Source organism: Muscardinus avellanarius (assembly GCF_963383645.1).
Source record: "Muscardinus avellanarius genome assembly, chromosome: 3".
NCBI lineage: Eukaryota > Metazoa > Chordata > Mammalia > Rodentia > Gliridae > Muscardinus > Muscardinus avellanarius.
The window spans coordinates 147,414,760-147,438,891 of record NC_137788.1 but is presented as its reverse complement, the minus strand read 5'-3'; the positions used below and the strand labels follow the sequence as shown (position 1 = coordinate 147,438,891).

The following is a 24,132-nucleotide window of genomic DNA, read 5'->3' as shown; positions in this document are numbered from 1 at the left end:
GCTCCCACGACTCCCGCGGCGCCCGGGACCGAGGGGGATCTGGCAGGGACCCGCTGGCCGTCCAGGGGCTGCAGAGGCCTTATCTGTAAAACAGGGAAGTGCCATCCTCCTGACCAGCAGCTCCCGGCTCCCGTGCGCCTCTGCAGCTGGCCCATGTGCGAACCTGGACCCCACGGCATCTCTACTTTTACCAAAGCGCCTTCGGAGCTGACCAGTGTGACCTTACTGGCTTTCAGAGGTCTAGACTGGCCCGCGTCTGGCCATGTGTTCCCTCAACACGCCTTCGCCGCGCCCCAACTCTGGGCCACACCGCCACCTGCGCCCACCGCAGGCTCGGCCCGATCGGAACCGTACAGGTGTTTCCCAACACCTGGAGGCGGCTCCCGGGCTCGGGGGCCCTTCCCCAGGACACGCGGGCGCAGGGGGCCGCCCCCGGGCCCAGAGGGGCGAGGACGGCGCGCGCCCCCGCCTGCCCGCCCAGGTCGCCAGCCGACCCGCGAGAGCTCGGCGGGCCCGGGGAGGGCTCCCGGGGGCCGGTGACCCGCGCCCCGCCAGCCCACCGGAAGCGCGTGGCCGCCCCGGGCGCTCCCGCCCGGTGATTGGCTCGGGGCCTGTCACTCACCGAGCCAGAGCTCCGCGCTGGCTTGGGCTCCGAACGCCGCCTCTTCCCGCCGGGATGCCTAGGAACCGCCAAGCCCGAATCCCTACCCCTGCCTGAGCGGAGGTCACCGAGAACTTTAGAAAGACAGACGTAATGAAAAGCAAGCAAACGGGAATCTGCACCCTACAAATGGCCTTATTTCCAGGAATCTGGACCTTTTTTTTTTTTTTTTTTTTTTTTTGCAGTACTGGGGATGAAACCCAGGGGCATTCAACCTCCAAGCTACATCCCCAGCCCTATTTTTTATTTTGAAACAGGGTCTGAGTTGCAAGGGGCGTAAGTAGCGGCGGCTGTCCTTGAACTGTGATCCTCCTGTCTCAGCCTCCCAAATGCTGGGATTACAAGCGTGCGCCACCACATCTGGCTGAAACTGGACTTTAAAAAAATTATTAATGCTGGGCATAATAGCTCAGGCTTGTAATCCCAGCGTTTGGGATTACAAACCTGGTTTGAAGCCAGCCTCGGCTACTAGTGAGGCTCTCAGCAACTTAGTGAGACCCTGTTTCCAAATAAAGTATAAAATAGGTCTGGGAGGTAGAAAAGCCTCTGAGTTCCACCCCCAGTATCACACACACACACACACAGTTATTGATTAAAGCCAGGCATGGTGGTGGACACTTGTAATCCCAGCATTTGGGAGGCTGAGACAGGAGGATCACAGTTTGAGGAGGATCACAGCCTCAGCTTAGTACTTAGGCCCTTTGCAAGTCTGTGAGACTTGCAAAGCCTGGCGTGGTGGCGCATGCTTGTAATCCCCGCGCTTGGGAGGCTGAGACAGGAGGATCGCATGGGTTCGAAGCCAGCCTCAGCTACTTAGTGAGGCTTTCAGCAACTTAGACCCTGTTTCCAAATAAAATATAAAAAAGGTCTGGGAGTATAGCCTGGAGGTAGAAAGCCTCTGGGTTCCACCCCAGTACCACCAAAATGAGATAAAGAAAGAAAGAAAGAAGAAAGAACAAAAAATAGGGCTGAGGGTGTAGCTCGGAGGTAGGACACCCCTGGGTTCCATCCCCAGTGTCACACACACACACACAAAAACATTAACTAGTTTCCTAGTCCTACCCTCTATTCCTCCATCAGGATTAAAAAGCAACTTGGCGGGCCCTGGGCCTTCCATAAGGGGTCTTGCTACCGCTGAGCTTTGCTGCACACCCACACCCAGCCCATCCACAAACTGCCCACCACAGCAGCCCTCCCTGCCCAGGAACAGGCACACACTTTACTAGAGTTCCACACTTTATTAGAGGGGCAGACTCGCTGGCAAGCTCCAGTGATGCTCACGGCTGGAGAGGCTGCTGCCAATGGGGGGACGCCGCTCCCCTCCAGCGGTAGGGAAGGCGCCTCTGAGCAAGAGTGGAGGAGTGCTGGCAGCGCACAGCGGTGACTGCGTGTGGTCTCAACTCGAACAGAGGAGACGGATGTGCAGCTGGGGCGGAGAGGCAAGGGTGCTGGCACCCCACCCCATCAGCCAGAGCTGCTTCGGTCCTCGCTGGGCTGGTGCTGCGGTAGGTGGCGTGTGCGTGGGCCGGCCGGGCGGCCCCTCACTCTTTATTCTGATGGGGCTGGATGAGCCCATATTCTACGGCTTTCCCGAGGGAGGCCGCGGCAGCTCTCGTGACGGGGCCCTCCTCGCCCTTGGCCAGCACTGACAGGATCTCCAACACCTCGCTCTCCATCAGGGTGCTGGCAATCTCCCTCGAGGCCTCCACCATGTTGAGCACCACCACGGTGCCCCGGTGCTGCAGCTCCGGGTTGGGGCTCAGAAGCAGGGCCTGCAGGATCTCCAGCCAATGGGTGGTCTGCAGGGAACAGGGCAGGTGGAAACCCCCGGCATCAGGCTCGACCCTGGCAAGACGCACCCGAGCCCTGGGACTTCGCCCACCAGTCACCACCGGGAGGGGCCACAGTCCTCCCACACCGAGGAGGGCGCTGACCACTTGGGGGATGCGGCTGCAGAGGGAGGGCCGCAGGGAGGTGAGCGTGGCCAGGCCGCCGGCAGCGGCCCGCCGCAGCAGTTCATCGTCCTCGCCGCTGTACAGCACCAGCAGCTTCAGCCGGTCGTTGCCCTCGGCTTCGAAGAGGTCCTGCACCTGTGGCCCCGTGAGGGAAGACGGATCAGCCGGGCACTGGGTTGGCTGCCTGCCTGGTTGTCATGACGACCTGGACCAACCCTCACCTCCTTGCTCATGGCCAAGTTACACATGCACTCTGTGGCGGCCCGGCGGATCATGTCATGCTCCTCAAACATGTAGCCCTCAATCATGGGCACGGCCTTCTCCTTCAGGATCTTTTGTCTGCGGACGGAGTGGATGAGTCAGCACTGCCAAGCTTCTATGTCCACCCCCAGCACCCTACGCACCCCATCAAACCAGCTCCGGGCCGGGGATTCCCGGCAGCAACGCTCAAGGACCCTCGGGTGCCTCTGTGAGGCGCTGTGGCGTCCAGCCCTCTGACACCAGGAAGCAGCACAGAACCACGGGAAATGCTTGAAACCAGGAGCAGGAGACCAGGGTGGCGGTGATGCCAATGCTAACACCTAACCTTTGCGTAAACCCGACAGAGGCTCGGGCTTTCTTTTCTTGTTACTGTGACCTTGCGGTAAAGGAGGCGGCGTGATTATCCTTCCTGTCTGCAGGAGGGCGGACCCAGCTCAGTGCTCAGGGTCACAGTATTAACAGCAAACACATGCTGACTGGGCATGGTGCTACGGCCGGACACCGTGTACCGCCACTGTCTCGTGTAACTCTCACCATTACTCCTTGAGGTACCTACTACCATCGTCCCACTGACGGGGAAGCTGAGGCAGAGCAGATAACTTGCTTGAGGTTAGACATGGGTAACTAGTAAAGCCAGGATCTGTACCCAGGCCGTCTGATTCCAGACCCACCACGTCCTCACACCGCACTTGGTGCCTCCCCTCGCTCATTCACAAGACACAGAGGAGTCGCTATGAGGCCAGTGACTGGGGAGTGTTTTCCAAACTGTAAAGTGCCCTCCTTCAGATAACCCAGGTCCAGGCGCCCAGCCGGGCCCTTACCGCAGCCTCTCGCTGATCCCTGCCAGGTTCGTCAGGGCCATGAGTGCCTCGAAGTTCTGCAGTCCCGAGCAGTTGAGGTGCAGCAGGGAGACGAGGGGCCTGACCACCTCGTAGATCTGTGGGCGCACAACACCTATCAGTGTTGTCGTCACAGCCCCCACTCACCCCGACCCGGGAGGAGCCCACCCAAGAGCTGCTCTCCAGGGCTGCCCCTACCCCAGGGCCAGCGAAGCCCCCGCTGCTGCCGGCCCCAAGGCGGAGCCGGGGCCAGAGCCATCAGGGCCGGTGCAGGGCGAGGCACTCACCCTTTCACCAGGAAAGGTCATCTCCGGGTTGGAGGTGATGGTGAGCTTGGCCAGGGCCTGGGCGGCCTTGGTCTGCCCCACATCCGTGCCTTCCAGGGCCAGCGGGAGCAGGGCCTATAGGACAAGCCCATCAGTGGCCAGGATGTGTCCAAACCATCAGGCCCTCACTGTGCCCTGGCCCTCCTCTGCCCAGACCTGGGCCTCTCCCTGCTCAGACCCTCTTCACCTCTGAGGCCTCTAATTAAGCTACCCAATTAAGGGCTAGCATGGGTTGTGCCAGGCCCCGGGGCCCTGGCGGTAATGAGATGGGAAAAGGAGGTGAGCTTGGGACATTAATGGGCAGAAAGTGCTGAGGGACTCCGCGGAGCCTCCCACGCCCGCATCACTCCACAGGAAGAGGTTCCGCTGGCCACTAATAATGTCCTTCGGTGCTGCATCCAACCCAGTCTCCGGCATCGCAGGCACCGAGTCATGTTTTATACACTCTGGCTTAGCATCAGCAAGAGGTCAGGAAACTGTACCTTGCCTCCTCCCTGAGCAACCACGGCGCCTCGGTCCTCCACCTCTCCTACCAAGGCCAGGAAGACCCTGCGGGGGGCGGGGGGCCAGGCTCAGCAAGCGAAGGCAGCCCTCGCTCCTTCCAAGAGGCCCGAAGCACCGGCTGCTCGCTCTGCAGCCACACCGCTAGCTCACCGGGAGAGCAGCTCTCTGCAGGAGTTGGTCAGCACGGGGCTCTCGGTCTTCACCATGCACGTCAACGCCGACACCACCCCCGCCGCCAGCAGCTTCTTCACTCGAGCACGCACGAAGCTCGGTTTGTCCTGCAGGAGAGAGCTGCTCAGGAGGGGCTTGGCCAGCTGGACCCGAAAGGGTCCTTCTCACAGAAGGGACTGGTGAGCATACACCAGAACACAGGGGAAGAGCCGGCCTCTTTTTGTTTTTTTAAATTTTGGTACTGGAGAATTAACCCAGGGGCCATTCTACCTCTGAACTACATCCCTAGTTTTTTGGGGATTTTTTGATACTAGGGATAGAATCCAGGGGCATTCTACCTCCGAGCTACACCCCCCAGTCCTATTTTTTATTCTTTATTTTGAAACAGGGTCTCACTGAGTTGCAAAGGGCCTAAGTAGCTGAGGCTGTCCTCAAACCATGATCCTCCCATCTCAGCCTCCCAAATGCTGGGATTACAAGCACGCCACCATGCCTGGCTTAAATCTTTGGGGTTTTTTTTTAAAAAAAACAAACTAGGGATTGAACCCAGAGGCATTCTACCTCCAAGCTACACTCCCAGCCTAATTTTTTTTTTGTTTTAATTTGGAACAAGGGGCTGGGCGTGGTGGCGCACGCTTGTAATCCCCGCGCTTGGGAGGCAGAGACAGGAGGATCACGCAGGTTCGAAGCCAGCCGCGCGCGCTGGCTTAGGAGACCCTATTTCCAAATAAAAATGTAAAAATAGGTCTGGGAGTGTAGCCCGGAGGTAGAAGGGCTTCCAGGAACCCCAGTACCACAAAAAAAAAAAAAAGAGAGACCCTGTTTCCAAAAATAAAAAAGTATAAATAGGTCTGGGAGTGTGGCCCGGAGGTAGAAGGGCCTCCAGGAACCCCAGTACCACCAAAAAATAAAAAATAAAGAAAATAATTTGGAACAGGGTCTCACTAGGTTGCTCAGAGCCTTGCTAAATTGCTGAGGCTGGCTTTGGCTTTGAACCTGCAATCCTCCTGTCTCAGCCTCCCAAATACTAAGATTACAAGCATGCACCACCACGCCCAGCTCGGCCTTTTATTTTTATTATTTAGAAACAGGGTCTCATTAAGTTGTGGAGGGCCTCCCTAAGTGGCTGAGGCTGGCCACGAACCTTTGATCCTCCTGTCTCAGCCTCCCAAGTACCGGGATTACAAGTGTGCGCCGCGTCCGGCTTTATCTCTGAGCCAGGCATGGTGACGTGGTGCCCCTGGGTTCAATCCCCAGCACCACAAAAACAAACAAGTAAACAGATAAATGAAGGCTCTTCTGGAGATGCCTGGTCACTGGGCCCCATGCAGGGACCCGGGCCCAGCGGGCACGCTCCTCACCTTCGGGTGCTGCTCGGGCACGTGCTGCTTGGCGTACTTGGCCAGCTCCACCATCTTGGGGTCTGGCTCCTCATAGTCGTAGCTGTTGGTGCAGTTGACCAGTGCCGAAGCCACCGCAAAGAGCACCGACCTCTCCTCAGACTGACGGGAGCAGAGGCTTGAGCAGGCCGCCCGCACAGCAGCGGCGGGAGCGCCCCTCCAACCGCAGACCTGGGGGCCCCAAACTCCACTCCCCAGCTCCTCCCAGAGCTCCCCATCCTGAAACGGCCGGTGCCCGGGCTGCCCAGGCGCCCTCCCTCCCTCCCTGGGGCAGAGGACCGTGCCAAGGCCTGCAAGAAAGCCCGCTGAGCTCTAATCCTGTCTCCCGGGTGACCGCGGGGTCCCAAGCAGCTACCCTGCTGAGCTGGAACAGAGCCTTCAGGGCAGCCTCGTCCTCCACAAACTCCTCCTTCACGTCGGCATCAAAGGTGAGGTAAGCCAGGCCCTCCACTGCCCAGCGCCGCGTGCCTGCGTCTATCTGGTCATTGCACAGCCACCTGGGGACACGCAGGGGTGTGAAGGGCCGGGGCGCCCACCCCAGGCCCACCCACGGCCGCAGGGACGCCACCCAACTCACTTCCGACACTGCTTGGCCAGTTTGAGCGTGGAGCCTTCAGCAAACTGCTTCATGCTGAAGTCGGTCCCTCCAGCAGAGCCCAGCTTACAGAGTCCCTGGAGGAGGACACGAGGCGTCGGCCTCTCCCTGGCTCTCCAGAGCCCACACACCGGCACCCTTCCCTCCAGGCAGCACAAACACCCCGGAGCCAGCCCCGGGCCAACACCATGGCGTCCAGGCCCCACCCTGCCCTGTCTACGCTGAACACGGCTGTTCCTTTGCATGTGGTACAAGAAAGCCCTTTGTACCAGGGAAAGAGGGGTGCTTCAGCCATGGCCCAAATCCTTCCGAGAACAGAGCAATCCAGGACTAAGTGCCCCGAGGAGCAGAGCCAGCCGGCCCGCGGATGGCTAGGCAGTGCCCAGGCCGCTGCCCGGGTGCCGCCTGACGCCCACAGGCCAGCCTTCCCGCGGCCCTTCTGACCAGGAGGGGACGGCATTCGCGCCTCATCCCCGGGTCCTCCGTTCCTGGCTCATCTCCCTGGCTCAACCGAGGCAGGAGGAAGCAGGCCCTGGCCTATGGCATCAGCACATGCTGGATTCTTGACGTAGATCGTACCGAGGCCGAACCACGAGTCACCAGCCAGGCCAGACCCCGCCGGCCCAGGCCCGACCCCTCGCCACCAGCGCCCGACCCCTCACCACCAGCGCCCGGATGCGGATGCTGTCCTTCTCGCTGCGCTTGTACAGGTCCTTCAGCAGCGAGACGCCATTGGCAGTGATGAACGAGGCCCGCTTGGCCTTGCCGGCCGCGTGGATGAGAGCCTCCACCGCCACCAGCTGCTGCTCCTCCTGCTCGGAGGCGCACAGCGCGATCACACTCTCCATGACCCCACTCAGCTCCAGGGCCCGGTTGCCGGCGTCACAAGGGCCCTGCAGGAGGCAGGACACCGTCTGGATGGCCCGGAGCTTCCCGGCCAGCCCGTGGCCCTCAAACCAGCTCCTAGGGGCACAGGGTGACAGCGTCACAGCAGGCAGGCACCAAGGGACTCTCCTCTCTCCCCTCCCCCAGCTCTGCTCCGCTGCGGGCACCTGAGCTGCTGGGCTGAAACAGCTGCCAGGGAAGACAGGCATTTCTTCCAGGATGGAAGTAGATTTTCTTTTCTTTTCTTCGTTTTATTTATTTATTTATTTAGCGGTACTGGGGATGGAGCCCAGGGGCATTCTACCTCCAAGCTACACTTCCACCCCTATTTTTTTTTTTTTTATTCTTTATTTTGAGACAGGTCTCACTGAGTTACAAAGGGCCTAAGTAGCTGAGGCTGTCCTCGAACCACAATCCTCCTGTCTCAGCCTCCCGAATGCTGGGATTACAAATGTACGCCACCAGGCCTGGCTCCTCTCTTATTTTTTAATTTAAGTGAAACAGGGTCTCACTAAGCCTCACATTGTGATTCTCCTGTCTCAGCCTCCCAAGATCTGGGCTGCCACGCACGTGCCACCACACCTGGCTTATCAACTTGGTTTTATCAACTTTCATCCAGGCCTTTCCTGATGAGCCACTGCCTACCACAGTGAGCCTCACTCACGACACCTGCTTATTCCTTTCTGGCACTTAGAAGCTCTGAGAACATTCCGAATTTCCAAATTTATTATCAGTCATCTTCCCCATAGCCTTACGCCCCTTAAGGGCAAGGCTTATCTTGTTTTCCTTCTGTGTTGGGACAAATGCAAACAAAGCTCTAAGTAAACCCGGTCTGGCTTGATCCATTTGTTACATTATTGGAAAATCAGTTGAGAAAGAACCTCCCCGGCGCGCTCACTTTGGAACAAGGACGGCCTTATGCGGGGCGTAGTGGTTCGCACCTGCGGTACCAGCAATTTAGGAGGCTGAGGCGGGAGGATCTCTTGAGCCCAGGAATTCAAGGCCGGCCTGAACAAAATAGCAAGACACCTTCCCCACACACACACACACAAAAGCGGGCCTTGGGACCACTTTGTCTAGTCCCTGCTAGAACTCCTAAAGCCGCTCTACTGGCTAAAAGCTCGGCATTTCTGTCCCTCCCTAAGGAATCAGAACTTCTTTGCTGGAACCCCTGGGAACGGGCAGGAGGACAAACCCCCTTACTTGATGTAGTTTTCACAGAGTCGGTGAAAATTCTCTCTCTCAGCATCACACTTCAGGTCATCGAAGAGCTTGCTGAGCAGGATGGAGGCACTCATGCGGCTGTTCGCTGTCACCGCCAGCTCCCCGGGAGGCTCCTGCACGGAGCCCCCCACATCCAGGATCTTTTTCAGACCTGCAAAGGACACCCCATGTAGACAGCAAAACACGAGTTCCAAGCCCTACAGGTAAAGGAAGAGGCTTCCTGGCAGGCACAGAAAAGTTGGAGAGGGCTTCACTACGCAGCTGAGGCCAGCCACAACCCTGCGATCCTCCTGTCCCAGCCTCCCAGGTACTAGGATTACAAAGGTGTGCCACCACGCCCAGCCGGGTTTTTTTTATACTTTCATTGGTGCATTATAGTCTCACATCATGATATACTTTACAGTGATAGTGACTAAGGATGGATTTTAAGAAGGGGAATGCAAGCCAGGCATGGAGGCACACACATGTAAGCCCAGTATTTGGGAGCCGGAGACAGGAGGATCAAGGGTTTGAGGCCGGCCTTAGCTACTTGGTGAGGCCTTCCACAACTTGAGACCCTGTTTCTTTTTCTTTTTCTTTTTTTTTTTTTTTGCAGTACTGGGGATAGAACCCAGAGGCATTCTACCTCTGAGCTGCACCCCCAGCTCTATTTTTTATTCTTTATTTTAAAACAGGGTCTCACTGAGTTTCAAAGGGCCTCACTAAGTAGCTGAAGCTGTGCACAAACCGGGATCATCCTGTCTCAGCCTCCCAAACGCTGGGATTACAAGCGTGCGCCACCACGCCTGGCCTGCCCTGTGAAATTTAGTTAAGACCATTTCAAAATAAAAAATAAAATAGAGCTAGGGGTATAGCTCAGAGGTAGAACACTCATGAGTTCAACACCCCATACCATAAAAATAAAGTTGGGCTGGGGATGTAGCTCGGAGGTAGATGCCCCTGGGTTTAATCCCTAGGACTACCAAAAAAACAAAAACACACAAAAAAAACAGAAACAAAAAACCCCAACAAAACAACAAAAAAAAACACTTTAGCTAAAAAACTAATCTAGCTTTTCTGTCAACCTGCTTGCAAGAAGGCTTGGTTACCATCTGCACACTTACACAATCAAAGGCTTTCACTTTGAGCTGTCTTAAGGTACCACGCAGGCCCTGGATGTATTTCGGTGCAGACGCATGACTGTATATTTGCTGCTACTTTTCCCATCTCTCCTAGGATAAGCCGACCTCAGCTGCCCAAACTAGTATCTGTGAATTATACCACCTACCTTGGTCAATGACCCAGAGGGTAAGGGAGTTGTTGGGGTCCTTCAGAGATTTCCGGGGCACCATCTTAATCAGGAGGGTCAGGGCATTATCTCGGCCTTGGCCAGAGACCCCGACCTCAGTCAGTAGCTCCAAGAGGTTACTGATGAGAACCTTCAGCTCCCGGGCAGGATCTGGTCACAAGAACACATCCGTGCTTAGCATGCGCAAGGCCCTGGTTCAAGCCTCAGCGCCAAGGGGGCGGGGGAAGAGGGCATTAGTGGGATCCACAGTGGTCCAGACTGCCTGACCCTTGAACTCCAAGGAGCCAGGGAGACATAGGGAGCAGGGACCTGCGTGCTGGGCTTGGGGCTGAGCTCCCGTTTCCCCCTCAGGCACCCTGGCTGCTTAGAATCTAGAGTAAAATACTCTGAGCAAGCCTCCACAGACCGGCCTCACTCACCCACGATGATGGCACCTTCTTTGCCACGGAAGCCTTTCTTGACGCCTTCCTGGAGGGCATCAAACATAACCTGCAGCAGGTGGCAGGCAGCCAGGGACACGGCCTGGCTCTCCACGCCCAGGATGGAGACCACTCTCCGAGTTCCCAGCACACTCAGGGTTGCCACTGTCTGGGATGGGATAGAGGCAGACAGGAGGTTCCTGAGATTCCCATCTACGAGCTGGAGAGGGTGGCCAGCAGTGGGGGGACCTCTGAGAGGAAGGAGTGAGGTCAGGCCAGGACAGCCATGTTGGGAAGAGAACATTCCCGAGAAGTCCCCCACCTCCTCTCTCCCTCCTCCCAACCAGGGGGGCAAACTCTGGCCCTAGGAGCAGTGCTTTGCCTCCTGTCCCCCCCAAAAGGAGACACGCAAAGCTGGACGAGGCTGCCTGAGGTCCAGCCACAGCTGGAAGACGTGCAGATGCATGGGATGGACCTCAAAGGCTCCCCCCTCCCTCCCTCCCTTCTTTTTATTTTTTTCAGAGCAAGGCCCCATTTCTAAGTTGGAGAACCCCAGAAGGTCCATTCCATCCCAGTTCACATTGGCCCATCTCAGAGGGCCAAACAAATCTTTTTTTTTATTTTGGTGGTGCTGGGGGTGGAACCCAAAGGCTTTCTACCTCCGGGCTATACTCTCAGACCTTTTTTATATTTTATTTGGAAACAGGGTCTCACTAGGTTGCTGAGAGCCTCACTAAGTAGCTGAGGCTGGCTTCTAACCCGTGCGATCCTCCTGTCTCAGCCGCCCAAGCGCGGGGATTACAAGCGTGCACCACCACGCCCGGCGTCAAAAACAAATTTTTTAAATGTGGACTGGGGATCGAACCCAGGGGCCTTCTACCTTTGAGCTACACCCTCAGCCTAATTTTATTTTTTATGTTGAAACAGTGTCTCGCGAAGTTGGGGAGGGCCTTACTCCGTTGCTGAGGCTGTTCTCGAACCTGTGATCCGCCTGTCTCAGCCTCCCAATTACCAGGAATACAGGTGCGCACCACCACATCTGGCTAAGAACAGAATTTACAAGTTTTGACCATTCTTAGCCCTGAGAGGCCCAGAAATATATAGCCCATGCTCGGCTAAGGAGATTTCACTGAGTCCTTCCCAGTCCTGCCTCTATCCAGGAGCTCTAGTTGCCTCTACAAGCAGCCGAGGGCCTAGTCCTGTCCTAGCTCAAGTCAGCTCAGGCGAGAGCCCGGGGCGTGGACTTCGCTACGCTGCCCAAGGGCAGGTCCATTCTCGCTGGCCCGTCTGTGCTGGGCCAGGCCAGGCTGAGAATCAGGGCGGGGGCGGGCCCTCGGTCTCAGGTCACTGTTTCCATGGTGAAGGGGGTGGGTGACATCTCCGACCTCAGAACTTGATGTGAGGACCCCTCTTCAGAGAAGGCCGTTTGGTGTTGAGGCAAGGACAGGTGCCTTTTCTGGGCAACAAGCTTGTTTTACCCACGGACGCTGATGCGTCAGGGCCTGGTGTCTGTGGCTGCTGTGGGCTAGCGGGCTCCGGGTGCGGGGGCTGCTTTCGTCCTTCCTGCCCCCCCACTTCATACTGACTCACGTTGGTCTCTCAGTTGCTAGCTTGTTTTTCCTTAGTTGTATATCTTCTGTTTACTATACTCTGTCCTAAGTTCTTTCTGGAATAAGATGGGGGGCGGAAGCTGGGCGAGGTGGCACAAAGAGGCTGAGAGGAGGATCGCAGGCTCAAGGGCAACCTCAGCAAGTAGTGAGACTCTCAAGCTGGGCGTGGTGGCGCACGCTTGTAATCCCAGCATTGGGGAGGCTGAGACAGGAGGATCGCGGTTCACAGCTAGCCTCAGCTACTTAGTGAGGCTCTTTGCAATTCAGTGAAACCCTGTTTCAAAATAAAGAAATTAAAAAAAAAAAAGGGCTGGGGGTGTAGCTTGGAGGTAGAATATGCCCCTGGGTTCCACCCTCAGTACTGAAAAAAAAAAAAAAAGTAGTGAGACTCTAATCAACCTAGTGAGACCCTGTTTCAAAATAAAAATATAAAATAGGGCTGGGAGTACAGCTCAGAGGTAGAATGCCTCTGGTTCAATCCCCAGTGCCCCCCCACCCCCCCCACACACACAGGGCAGAAAGATAGATGGAAGGGTGTGGCCAGGTGGATGGACAGATGGATGGACAACTCACAGACAAATGAACTGAAGCGACAACTAGACCCTCTGCCCCACCTACCCGTGACTGGTGCTCAGAGCAAATGCCAACCAGCGTGCGCAGAGCGGCCAGCATGAGGTCAGTCTCTCCCGTGTCCAGCAGGCGTTGCAGGAGCTGAACCCCATTGTTCCGGAAGATCTTCTCAGCCCCAGCATCCTCCCGGGCCAGCACCACCAGGTTCTGAGAAGCCTGTGTCAAAGGAAGCACATTAAAAGGCTGCCCCCCCAGCCGGGCGTGGTGGCCACGCTTGTAATCCCCGCACTTGGGAGGCTGAGACAGGAGGATCGCGCAGGTTCGAAGCCAGCCTCAGCTACTTAGTGAGGCTCTCAGCAACTTAGTGAGACCCTGTTTCCAAATAAAGTATAAAATAGGTCTGGGAGTAGAGCCCGGAGGTAGAAAAGCCCCTGGGTTCCACCCCCAGTACCACATACAAAAAATGGCTGCCCCGGCACACGGGGCAGGTGAAGCAGAGGCCCGTGCTCCGGCCCGCACAGCTGAGCGACCATGCACTTAACTCCCAGCCTCAGCCTCCTCCTCTGTAAGGAGAGGAAGTCCGCGCTCCCAGCATGGACGGTTAGAGCAAATGGGGCCCCCAGGGCAGCGACAGTGGCTCCATTACCTCTGTGCTCCCAGCTCCCGGCACAGGGCTGGCCATGAGTTGTTCTGGTGAACACGGGTTCTCTTTCCTTGGTTCACACTGAGCCCTCAGAGCTCCGGCCCAGGCCCTACAGCCTGAGGGGCAACACACATCAGACCGGGCCAGCAGGGCCACCTTTTTTTTTTTTTTTTCCAGTGCTAGGGACTGAACCCAGGAGCATTCTACCTCTGAGATACACCCCCAGCCCTATTTCATTTTTCATTTTGAAACAGGGTCTCACTAGGCTGAGGAGAGTCTCACTACTTGCTGAGGCTGTCGTTGAACCTACAATCCTGTCTCAGCCTCCTAGGTACCAGGATTACAGGTGTGCGCCACGACACCAGCTTCAGCAGGGCCCGAGGCCAACACCGGGCGACAGGGACGGGCTGTGACGGGCGGCTCTAGTGGGGTCAGCCCCCTCCCGCTCACTCCAGGGTCCGCACCTTTTGCTTCTTCTCGGTGCCTTTCTCTTCTGGGTCTAGTAGTATCTGAAACATCTGCTCCACTTTGGCATCTGTTGAGGACATGTACCGCACCTGTAATGAACCGACAAGCAGAAGAAATGAGCTCTCTTGGCCAGTCACATCTCCCTGTCTATGTGTTCGTCCAGCTCCTGGCTCCCGGAGGCACAGGGAGGATGTCTGGGCTCAGGCCTAGCACCGGGCTAGCTTGGGCAGGAAAGGACTTGCAAGGTAGCGTCTCCTAAACTTCCTGAAGCTATTTTTCTCTCCGAGTTGTTTCCTACTTGAGCAATAGGAGCAGCACCAATGCTAAAGGGAGAGCTTTACAGAAGGGGAGGTATAGCTGGGCATGGTGGCACACGCTTGTAATCCTAGCATTTGGGAGGCTGAGATAGGAGGATTACGGTTTGAGGCCGGCCTCAGCTACTTAGTGAGGCCCTTTGCAACTAGTGAGACCCTGTTTCAAAATGAAGAATAAAAAATAGAACTGGGGGTGATCGGAAGTACAATGCCCCTGGGGTTCATCCCTGTATCAAAAAAAAAAAAAAAGAAGAAGAACAGGAGGTATCTTTCGGCCCCAAGGAGACCCAACCTGAAGCGCCCTCCATGCTCTGAACTCAAGGCCCAGAGCAGCACTTCCACACCCTGCAAGGGAGCTGGAAAGCTGGGAGGTCGCTTCCGCTACCCCCTTCAGCTCCAGAATTCTCTTAATTTATTTTTCTCCCTTCTTTTTTCTTCTTTTTTTCAGTACTGGGGATGGAAGCCAGGGGCATTCAACCTTCCAAGCCACACCCCCAGCCCCGTTTTTTATTCTTACTTTGAAACAGGGTCTTACTAAGTAACTGAGGCTGGCTGCAAACCTAGATCCTCCTGTCTCAGCCTCCCAAGCACTGGAATTACAAGCGTGCCCCACCACCCAGCTTATTTTTTCTTTTGAAAAAAGGTTTCAATAGCCGAGTGTGGTGGCGCACACTTGTAATCCCCGCGCTTGGGAGGCTGAGACAGGAGGATCGCGCGGGTTCGAAGCCAGGCTCAGCTACTTAGTGAGACCCTGTTTCCAAATAAAATATGAAGTAGGCTGGGCGTGGTGGCGCATGCTTATAATCCTAGCATTCAGGAGGCTGAGACCAGAAGATCGTGGTTCGCAGACGGCCTCGGCTACTTAGTGAGGCCCTTCACAACTTAGTGAGACCCTGTTTCAAAATAAAGAATAAAAAATAGGGCAGGGAATATAGCTCAGGGGTCAAATGCCCCTGGGTTCCATCCCTAGACCTGAAAAAAAAATATATATATATATACACACACACACATATATATAAAATAGGTATGAGAGTATATATATATATATATATATATATATATATATATATGTAGGTATTATACATATAATAATATACCTATTTATAGGTATATTATAATAATACCTATTTATATATAATAGGTATTATATATAATAGGTAATATAGATATATAAATAGGTAATATATATTATATATATGTATATATATGTGTATATGTGTGTGTGTGTGTGTGTGTGTATATATGATAGGTCTGAGAGTATAGCCTGGAGGTAAAAGATCCTGGTTTCTACCCCAGTACCACAAAAAAAAAAAAAGAAAAAAGAAAAAAAAAGAAAAATAAGAGGGTTACAGCCAGGCGAATAGCCTCAACTATTTATTGAGGCCCTTCGCAACTCAGTGAGATCCTGTTTCAAAAATTAAAAAGACTAAAAATTAGGGCTGGGACTGTAGCTTGGAGGTACAATGCCCCTTGGTTCCATCCCTAGTACCACAAAAAAAAAGGTTTCAGCCGGGCTGAGACAGATTCTCACTGCGTTGCAAAGGGCCTAAGTAGCTGAGGCTATCTGCAAATCGTGATCCTCCTGTCTCAGCCTCCTGAATGCTGCGATTACTAGCGTGCACCACCACGCCCAGCTGTCTTTTTTTTTTTTTTGCAAGTCTATGGATGGAACCCAGGGGCATTCAACCCCTGAACTACACCCCCTGCCCTATTTTTTATTCTTTATTTTTTGAAACAGGGTTTTCTTTTTCTTTTTATTTATTTATGTGTGTGTGTGTGTGTGTGGTACTGGGGATGGAACCCAGGGGCTTTTCTACCTCTGCGCTATACTCCCAGACCTATTTTATATTTTATTTGAAACAGGGTCTCACTAAGTTGCTGAGAGCCTCACTAAGTAGCTGAGGCTGGCTTTGAACCTGTGTGAACCTCCTCTCTCAGCCTCCCAAGCTCGGGGATTACAAGCACGCACCACCACACCCAGCTTATCTTTTTATTTTTTTTATTTTTTATTTTTTTGGTGGTACTGGGGTTCCTGGAAGCCCTTCTACCTCGGGGCTACACTCCCAGACCTATTTTTACATTTTCATTTTGGAAACAGGGTCTCCTAAGCCAGCGCACGGCTGGCTTCGAACCTGCGCGATCCTCCTGTCTCCGCCTCCCAAGCGCGGGGGATTACAAGCGTGCGCCACCACGCCCGGCAATTATCTTTTTATTTTTGAAACAGGGTCTCATTTAGTTGCGAAGGGCCTCCCTAAGTAGTTGAGGCTGGCCGCAAACCGCAATCCTCCTGTCTCAGCCTCCCAAATCCTGGGATTACAAGTGTGTGCCACCACGCCCAGCCATCACAATTATTTTTTATGTAAAGATTTTTTTTCAATATATTTGTATGTCTTTGCTCAAGTAAACCCACGGTGAGGGGGACTGTCTTGGTATGTACGTGGGAGATACATAATCTGACACTGTACATGTTATTAGGCTGGGAATATAGCTCAGTGGTAGAGCAGCTGCTATATATATTACTGTGTACTCTGCTTTTTCATCCAGCAAATATCAGCTTTCTATGTGAATACATGTGGATCTATTATCAGTAATGACAACAGAGTAGTAATAATGCCACTGCCCTGTTTTATGTAGCCATTCCCCTGTTGTTGGGCATTTAGGTGAATTCCAAGTTTTCCTTCCTATAAATATATACAACAGTAAAAACTGCACCAATAAAAATATTTTTAGCCGGGCGTGGTGGCGCACGCTTGTAATCCCCGCACTTGGGAGGCAGAGACAGGAGGATCGCGCAGATTCGAAGCCAGCCGCGCACGCTGGCTTAGGAGACCCTGTTTCCAAATAAAAATGTAAAAATTGGTCTGGGAGTATAGCCCGGAGGTAGGAGGGCTTCCAGGAACCCCCCAAAAAATACCACCAAAAAAAAAAATTTAAATAATGTACCAATAAATAAAAAAAATAACACATGCAAGCGTATCTATGCAAGCGTACCTGTAGACATAAGCAAGATTTCTCTAGGGGAAACAGTAAGAAGTAAACATACTGACATACTGGATCACAAGACATACTCATTTGGGTTTTTTTTTTTTTTTTTTTTTTTTTTTGCGGTACTGGGATTGAACCCAGGAACATTCTACCTCTGAGCTACACCCTCAGCCAGCCTTTCTTTCCTTCCTTCCTTCCTTCCTTCCTTTCGGTACTGGGGATTGAACCCAGGGGCATTCTACCTCTGTGAATCACTGTCAGCCTTATCTTTCATTCTTTATTTTGAAGCAGGGTCTCACTAAGTTGCAGAGGGCTCACTAAGTAGCTTCATGCCTGGCTTCTCATTTAAAAATTTTAACAGATGCTGGGTGTGGTGGCCCCCGCCTGTAATCCCAGTACTTGAGAGGCTGAGACAGGAGGATCACAGGTTCGAGGAGGACAGCCTCAGCAAGTAGTGAGATTCTCAGCAAACTAGCGAGACCCTGTTTCAAAACAAAACATTAAAAAAAAAAAAAAGTGCTGGGTTGTAGCTTGGAGGAAGAAATGCCCCTGAGCTGGATTCCTAGTACCACAAAAAAGTAACAGATACACTAATGTACTCTCCAAAGGAACCGTATCAGTGTATACCCTACTGGTCATGACCAAGTGCACGCTCCCCACTTTACCACTAAGTTGCTGCCTCTGTCTTTCTGGAAAAGTTTTTACCCATTTGCCAAATAGGTCACTAAAATATACAGTACCATGCTGTTGCTGTTGCTACCACTATTAATATTACTATTACTATTATTATCACAGATGTTGAACCACTGGCATGGGTGGCTCATTTGCCATCAGCTCCCCTCAGGAGACGTCTACACCTTCCACCCAGACCCCTCCGCCAGGGCGTCCATGCCCCCACCTCGCAGTCCCTCACACACCTTCTCCTGAATCTGGCCCGCGATGCTCCGCAGGGCCTCCTGGAAAACTCTGTTCTTGGGCTCGAGGCTCACACATCGCTGCAGGTCCAGGACTGCCTGGTCCAGGCGGCCCAGCTTCTCCAGGGCCTGGCTCCGCCGGTAGAGTGCCTTGACATCCCCACCGTCCTTTTCAATGGCTGAGCACAAACGGGAGCTCTGTCAGCACCCGCGAGGCCACCGTCTCCAGGCAAGAGCAGAAGGAAAATATCTCGAGGGCCAGAGGAAGGTGGGGGACGCGTGTGGGGCCTGGTACTTCAGCCTCAGAAAAGGTGAGGGTAGCTGCAGAAAAGGAAATGCCCGAAGAAGTGGGAAAGAAAGAAGGCAGTGCGTTTCGGGCTCCAGAGGAGAAGACATGGCAGTGCTCCGGCCCACAGCTGCAGGAGGGCCCACTTGCCCCTACCTTTAGATGCCTCTGCTTCTGCCTTCTCATAATCTTCCTGTAAGAGCAAGAGAGGCGCCTGAGAGGTCGGTCGTCTCCCTCTCCAGGCACTAACTCGCCGGGCAGTAGGGCCCTGTGGTTCCAGAGTCACCAGATCCCCCACAGACACCCAGCAACCGCGGCGGCCTGGGAAAGGGAATGCCCGGCCGGGGCCCAGGCGGCGGCAGGCGGGGCGGGCAGGCTGGGCCCAGCTCGCTCACCAGCTTCAGGTGGCAGGCGGCCCGGTTCCGGTGCAGGACTGCCTGGTCCGGGGGCGCCGCGCCCAGACCTAGGGCCTGGGTGTAGGCCGTCAGGGCGCCCTCGTAGTCTCCGCATTTGAACAGCTCGTTGCCCTCTTTCCGCAGCTGCTCCACCGAGCTGGCCTGTGGAGGACGGAGTGGAAAGGTGACAGGGTGCCTGCGGGCGGAGCGGGGGAGCTAGGAGGGGAGGGGGGCTCGGGACCATCCAGGGACGGCAAGGGACGGGGGAGGCGGCCAGGGCTTGGTGAGGGCACGGGAGGGCCAGTACGCACCCCGGGGACGGCGGGCCGGGGCTCGGGGGTCCCTGGGCCACTCACAGTCATCGCGGGGCTGAGGTCCCCCGGGGCCGCGCAGGCGCAGTCTCTGGGGTGGAGGCGGCCCCGGCTCCCCGAGCAGCCGCGTTTGCCCCGCCCCGCGCGTCGCGGTGACGTCAGGGGGCGTGTCCCGATGGGCGGGGCCGGGGCCGGGCCCCGGGGCGCCTAGGCTGTGCGCCGCGGGACTCGCAGGGGGCGCGAGGCGGAGGAGCGCGGGGGAGGTGGGCGGCGGCCCCGGCCGCGGCAGAAGTGCACGAGGTCTGCGGTCATCAGGGCCAAGAGCAGCAGGCTGTAGAGGCCCAGCGCTAGGAGCGCGCCCGGACCCCTGTGGGAGAGAGGGCGGGGCGTCGGGGTCGCGCCCCCGCTGCTGCGGTCGTGCGCTGCAGACCCCGAGAGTCTGCAGGCGGCGCGGGACCCCCTCTCTGCGTAAACATAGACACGCACACGCACAATTTGCAGACAAGTTGAGGAGCCCACAGGTACCCTGAAACCACGCATGGGCGGGTTCAGAATGAAAACGCCCCGCCACAATGTGCGTAACCCGTGGATTGCCAGATTCCGTACCGACTCGGCCCCACAGCACATCGTGGCTCCCCAGGCCCGCGTTCCCCGGAGCCCTGAGCTCTGCCTTCACGGAGCTCTTCGTAATTATCATTCCTAATTGACATGGTCTTCTGTTTCCTGTCTCTCCCGCCACTGGTCTGAAGCTGCAAGCCTCCCACCCCAGAATTGAGAACAGTTCCCCAGATAGTGCTCGTGGCTCGGGCGCCCGAGTTCTCACCTGAAGATGGAGGGGCGCGGAAGAGCTGACAGGTTGACTTGGTGCAGGGCCTCGAATTCGGCCCGGGTGCAGCAGGAGCCCCCTGCGGCCTGCAGGTGGCAGCAGTAGGCTTTCTCTGGGGAATCCGAGAGCCGAGGACAGAAGAAACCTGGGTAGTGGCTGCCATCAGCCTCCCGGGTGGTCTGGCACAAGTGGGGGTGGTAGATCAACGCTGAAGAGAGAGTTAAGGGGTCCGGAGATAAGCAGGAGTCCGCCCACGCCCCACCCCACCCTTTCCGGAAAGTAAAAGGGCTCAGCCCTACCAAAAGGGCAGATTCCCTTTCTCCCAGCTTCCCAATGTCCCGCGTCACCTGCGAGGCAGGGGAGTGCTGTACCTGAGTGCGCAGGTGGCTGGGCCAGGGTCATCCAGCTGAAGAGTAGCAGCCCCCCGGACAGGCCTGTCAGCAAGGGGCCTGGCCGCCTTCCCTGCAAGCCCATGAGCCAGCGCCTCTGCTCAGTCCTGTCCTAGGAACCCCAACATCTCCCTAAGTCATGGCTGCAGACAGCAAAGAATTAAAAATCAAAGGGATGAGGATGTAGCTCAATGGAAGAACATTTGCCTAGCATGCACTAAGCCGTGGGTTCAATCCGTAGTGCAGCAAATAAATAAATAAATAAAAGCCCCAAGACCCTCAGGCATCATTAACACGAACCCGAAACTCTCCACCCAGGCTTCTAGAGATGAAAGCCACTCTGTTTCTGTCTTCTGCTGAAAAGCGTGAGGCCTGTGGCTCCAAAGGGCCTGAGGTTTTCTGAGCAGAAGGAGAAAAGGCTAAAAGGAATAAGGGCCAGAATGAGGGGCGAGATGGAAGCTGAGACACTGGCCTGAAGACAGACAAACATTTAGAGCCAGATATGTTGCTCTCCACCTAGCATCTGACGCCTAGGCTGCTGTGGAAGCCCTGCAGGTTCTGACAATTCCATTTCGGAACAGAGAGACCTCAATCCAGCGTGGAGCATCCCTCCCTAACGACCGCAACACGGCAACCACCAAGCCCAGCTGCAAACCAGGGACGAGACCTCTCACTAATTTCCCCCTGAGTCCCATCTCCCCTGGCTACCAGCCCAAACACAAGAGCTGCCTGTCTGATTGGAGTATACTTAGCAACTACCTGGCCAACTCCATCTCTCAGGGAAGTCCTTGGGGAGATCCCTGGGTTTCTTACCCCTCATACCTCATAAGCTACCATCCCTAAAACAGGGAGTTTCTCCAGAAGGCCCAAGGCCACCAGCCAGCCGAGTTAAAAGTTATTCCAGTGCATGCACTCAGCTGTGGGTTCAATCCCTAGTGCTGCAAATAAATAAATAAATAAATAAAAGCCCAAGACCCTCAGGCATCATTAACACAAACCTGAAACTCTCTACCCAGGCCAGAAAACACTCGGCTCCTAGACTGGCAGGGATAAGACTCAACACCCAGGGCTCACAGCAGGTGCCTGGGGACTCAAGCAGAAGCACTTTTGGCGCGCGCACACACACACACACACACACACACACACACACACACACACAGCAATTCAAATTTTGTCCCAGCACCGAGATCAGAAACGTCACTTTCTGCAAAAATCATTACTGCTGCCTGGGGCCCTAAATGTGGAGCCGTGAGGCAGGGCTCCCCGTTTGGGGTCTAATTTTCCGACGGTGGGGTCCTAGGGCCTCCTGGGCACAAGGGTGAGGCTCTAGTGTCCAGACCTGACAGGACTCATCCCTGCAGGGAGAGCTGTGTTAGAGCACTTTGAAAGTTTTCAGTGCGCTGAAAATTGCTTTTTCCTCAGGAAAGAAGCTGTCTCTGACTCTGAGGCTAGTGTATCATTCTTCCTCCATAAACCAATAGTCCCTTGCACCTCTGAGCCCTGGACTCAGCACACTGTGAGGATGCTGCCTTACTTCTTGTCTGTCCTCCCCCGTCTCCACAGACTGTGGGCTCCCAGAAAACCAGGTTGTTGCCGGGCGTGGTGGGACACCCACCAGCATTCGGGAGGCTGAGACAGGAGGATCTCGGTTCACGGGCAGCCTCAGCTACTTAGTGAAATCCTCTGCAACTCAGTGAGACCTGGTTTCCAAATAAAGAATGAAAAATAGGGCAGAGGTTGTAGCTTGGCGGTCGAATGCCCCTGGGTTCCATCCCCAGACCCGCAAAAAAAAAAAAAAAAAAAAAAAAATATATATATATATATATATATATATATATATATATATATATATATATATATATTTAGGTCTGGGAGTGTAGCCCAGAGATAGAAGGGTTTCCAGGAACCCCAGTACCACCGAGAGAAAGAAAGAAAGAAAGAAAACTAGGTTGTTGTTCTTGTAACCCCAATAAAGGACACCGAACTAGGGCCTGCGATGCTAGATGCGGCTCCCCACAGCCCTGGTTCTCTTGAGTTGCAGCTTGTTAAGAATTAGGGCCTGCCGGGCGGGCGTGGTGGGGCAGTTTGTAATCCCCACACTTGGGAGGCTGAGCCAGGAGGATCGCACAGGTTCGAAACCAGCCTCAGCTACTTAGTGAGGCTCTCAGCAACTTGGTGAAACCCTGTTTCCAAATAAAATAGAAAATAGGTCTGGGAGTATAGCCCGGAGGTAGAAAGCCTCTGGGTTCCACCCCCAGTACCACCAAAAAAAAGGAAAAAAAAAAAATTAGGGCCTCCCCAAGCCCGGCCTCCGAGGCGCCAGGGGGCGCTGCAGACGCGCCTCACTCCCCGGCCGCGGCCCCCCGCGCCACCCGCGCGATGGACTCGGAGGCAGCGCAGCTGCTGGAGGCTGCGGACTTCGCGGCTCGCAAGCACCGACAGCAGCGGCGGAAGGATCCCGAGGGCACGCCCTACATCAACCACCCCATCGGTGGGCGCCGCCTGGCGGGTGGGGGTCGGGGAGGACGCGAAGGGCGCGCGCCTCGCTGAGCACCTGCTTTGCCCCGAGCTTTGTGCGGGGCGACGTTCCTGCGGGATCCGTTTAACACAACCACCCGGGGCGGTAGGCATGGCGGTTCCCTTGGGAAGGTGAACATCCCAGGACGGTAGGGCTGGCCCCAGCCCGCGCCGCCGCTGCCCCCTCGGGTCTGACTCCCCGCTTTGCCCCGCCAGGTGTGGCCCGGATCCTGACCCACGAGGCCGGAGTCACTGACATTGTGGTGTTGCAGGTAACTTTACCCCTCCTCTGCCAAGAGGCGGGCGTGGGGATTGGAAGCCCCGCTCAGCAATGGGCACCCCTGGGCTGGCATCGGGGGCTGAAAGGCAGCCTGTCCCCAGGCGGCCCTGCTCCACGACACGGTGGAAGACACAGACACCACCCTGGAGGAGGTGGAGCTGCACTTTGGGGCGCAGGTGCGGCGCTTGGTGGAGGAGGTCACCGATGACAAGACTCTGCCCAAGCTGGAGAGGAAGCGGCAGCAGGTGGAGCGGGCGCCCCACAGCAGCCCAGGGGCCAAGCTGGTGAAGCTGGCAGACAAGCTGTACAACCTGAGGGACCTCAACCGCTGCACCCCTGAGGGTACGTCCTCCCACTGGCTCTGAGAGAAATGGAAAGAGGTCCCCATTGTTGGTACCGGGGATTGAACCCAGAGGCATCCTGCCTCTGAGCTAAACCCCCAGTCCGATTTTATTTCTTATTTGGAAGCAGGGTCTCACTGCGTTGCAGAGGGCCTCGCTGAGTTGTCGAGGCTGTCTTGGAAGCTTCGATCCTCCTGTCTCAGCCTCCCAGGCCTGGATTACAAGTGTGCACCACCATGCCCAGCCCCAGCCCCTTTTTATTTTGAAACAGGGTCTTGCTTCGTTCCTGAGGGTCTTATCGAGTTGTCCAAGGTGGCTCCAAACTTGTACTCCTCCTATTTTAGCCTCCCGAGTACTGGGATTACAGACGGGGTCCCCCTACCAAAGGCACAGGTTAATCAGTTCTAGTTAAAGAAAAGCCGCCGCCGCCGCCGCAGCAGCAGCCTAGGAATTCTTAACTCCCCAAGCTAATCCTTCCAGAATGGTTTTCTTTCATATAGTGAAAACAATCGCTGGGCCAAGAGGAAGTTTCTGAGAGAGACCTGTCCATCTCACGCTCCCGCACCAAGCCCCACACGTGGTCCCCAACAGCACGTGGTGAGGTGTCTGTCCACTCTTATGCAGGGTGGTCGGAACATCGGGTCCAGGAGTACTTCGAGTGGGCAGCACAGGTGGTCAAGGGGCTGCAGGGGACTAACCAGCACCTGGAAGAGGCGTTAAAGCAGCTTTTCAGGGAGCGCGGCCTGACTCTCTGA

At 55.4% G+C, this 24,132-nt stretch overlaps 2 protein-coding genes across 5 annotated transcripts; one reads left to right on the top strand and one right to left on the bottom strand.

The window, feature by feature from the left end:
- Positions 1–2,202: 2,202 nt before the first annotated feature.
- Positions 2,203–19,090, bottom strand: UNC45A (unc-45 myosin chaperone A; the record flags this gene model as incomplete). Of its 2 annotated transcripts, none has more annotated exons than XM_080691801.1 (20): positions 2,203–2,460; positions 2,596–2,751; positions 2,838–2,955; positions 3,699–3,814; positions 4,004–4,117; positions 4,525–4,591; positions 4,697–4,824; positions 6,079–6,219; positions 6,473–6,614; positions 6,695–6,789; positions 7,375–7,675; positions 8,801–8,972; positions 10,089–10,259; positions 10,529–10,697; positions 12,757–12,924; positions 13,816–13,908; positions 18,036–18,211; positions 18,475–18,511; positions 18,714–18,875; positions 19,070–19,090. In XM_080691801.1, the coding sequence occupies 20 exons, from the start codon at positions 19,073–19,075 to the stop codon at positions 2,203–2,205; spliced, it is 2,790 nt and encodes a 929-aa protein (XP_080547927.1). The 2 variants fall into 2 exon arrangements, with proteins under 2 accessions (XP_080547927.1, XP_080547926.1); XM_080691800.1 differs by having other exon boundaries at positions 19,025–19,075.
- A 3,528-nt stretch (positions 19,091–22,618) lies between these two features.
- HDDC3 (HD domain containing 3) lies at positions 22,619–24,132 on the top strand (the record flags this gene model as incomplete). Of its 3 annotated transcripts, none has more annotated exons than XM_080693462.1 (4): positions 22,619–22,730; positions 22,973–23,028; positions 23,213–23,378; positions 24,002–24,132. In XM_080693462.1, the coding sequence occupies 4 exons, from the start codon at positions 22,619–22,621 to the stop codon at positions 24,130–24,132; spliced, it is 465 nt and encodes a 154-aa protein (XP_080549588.1). The 3 variants fall into 3 exon arrangements, with proteins under 3 accessions (XP_080549588.1, XP_080549587.1, XP_080549586.1); XM_080693461.1 differs by having other exon boundaries at positions 23,138–23,378; XM_080693460.1 differs by having other exon boundaries at positions 23,138–23,378; positions 23,906–24,132.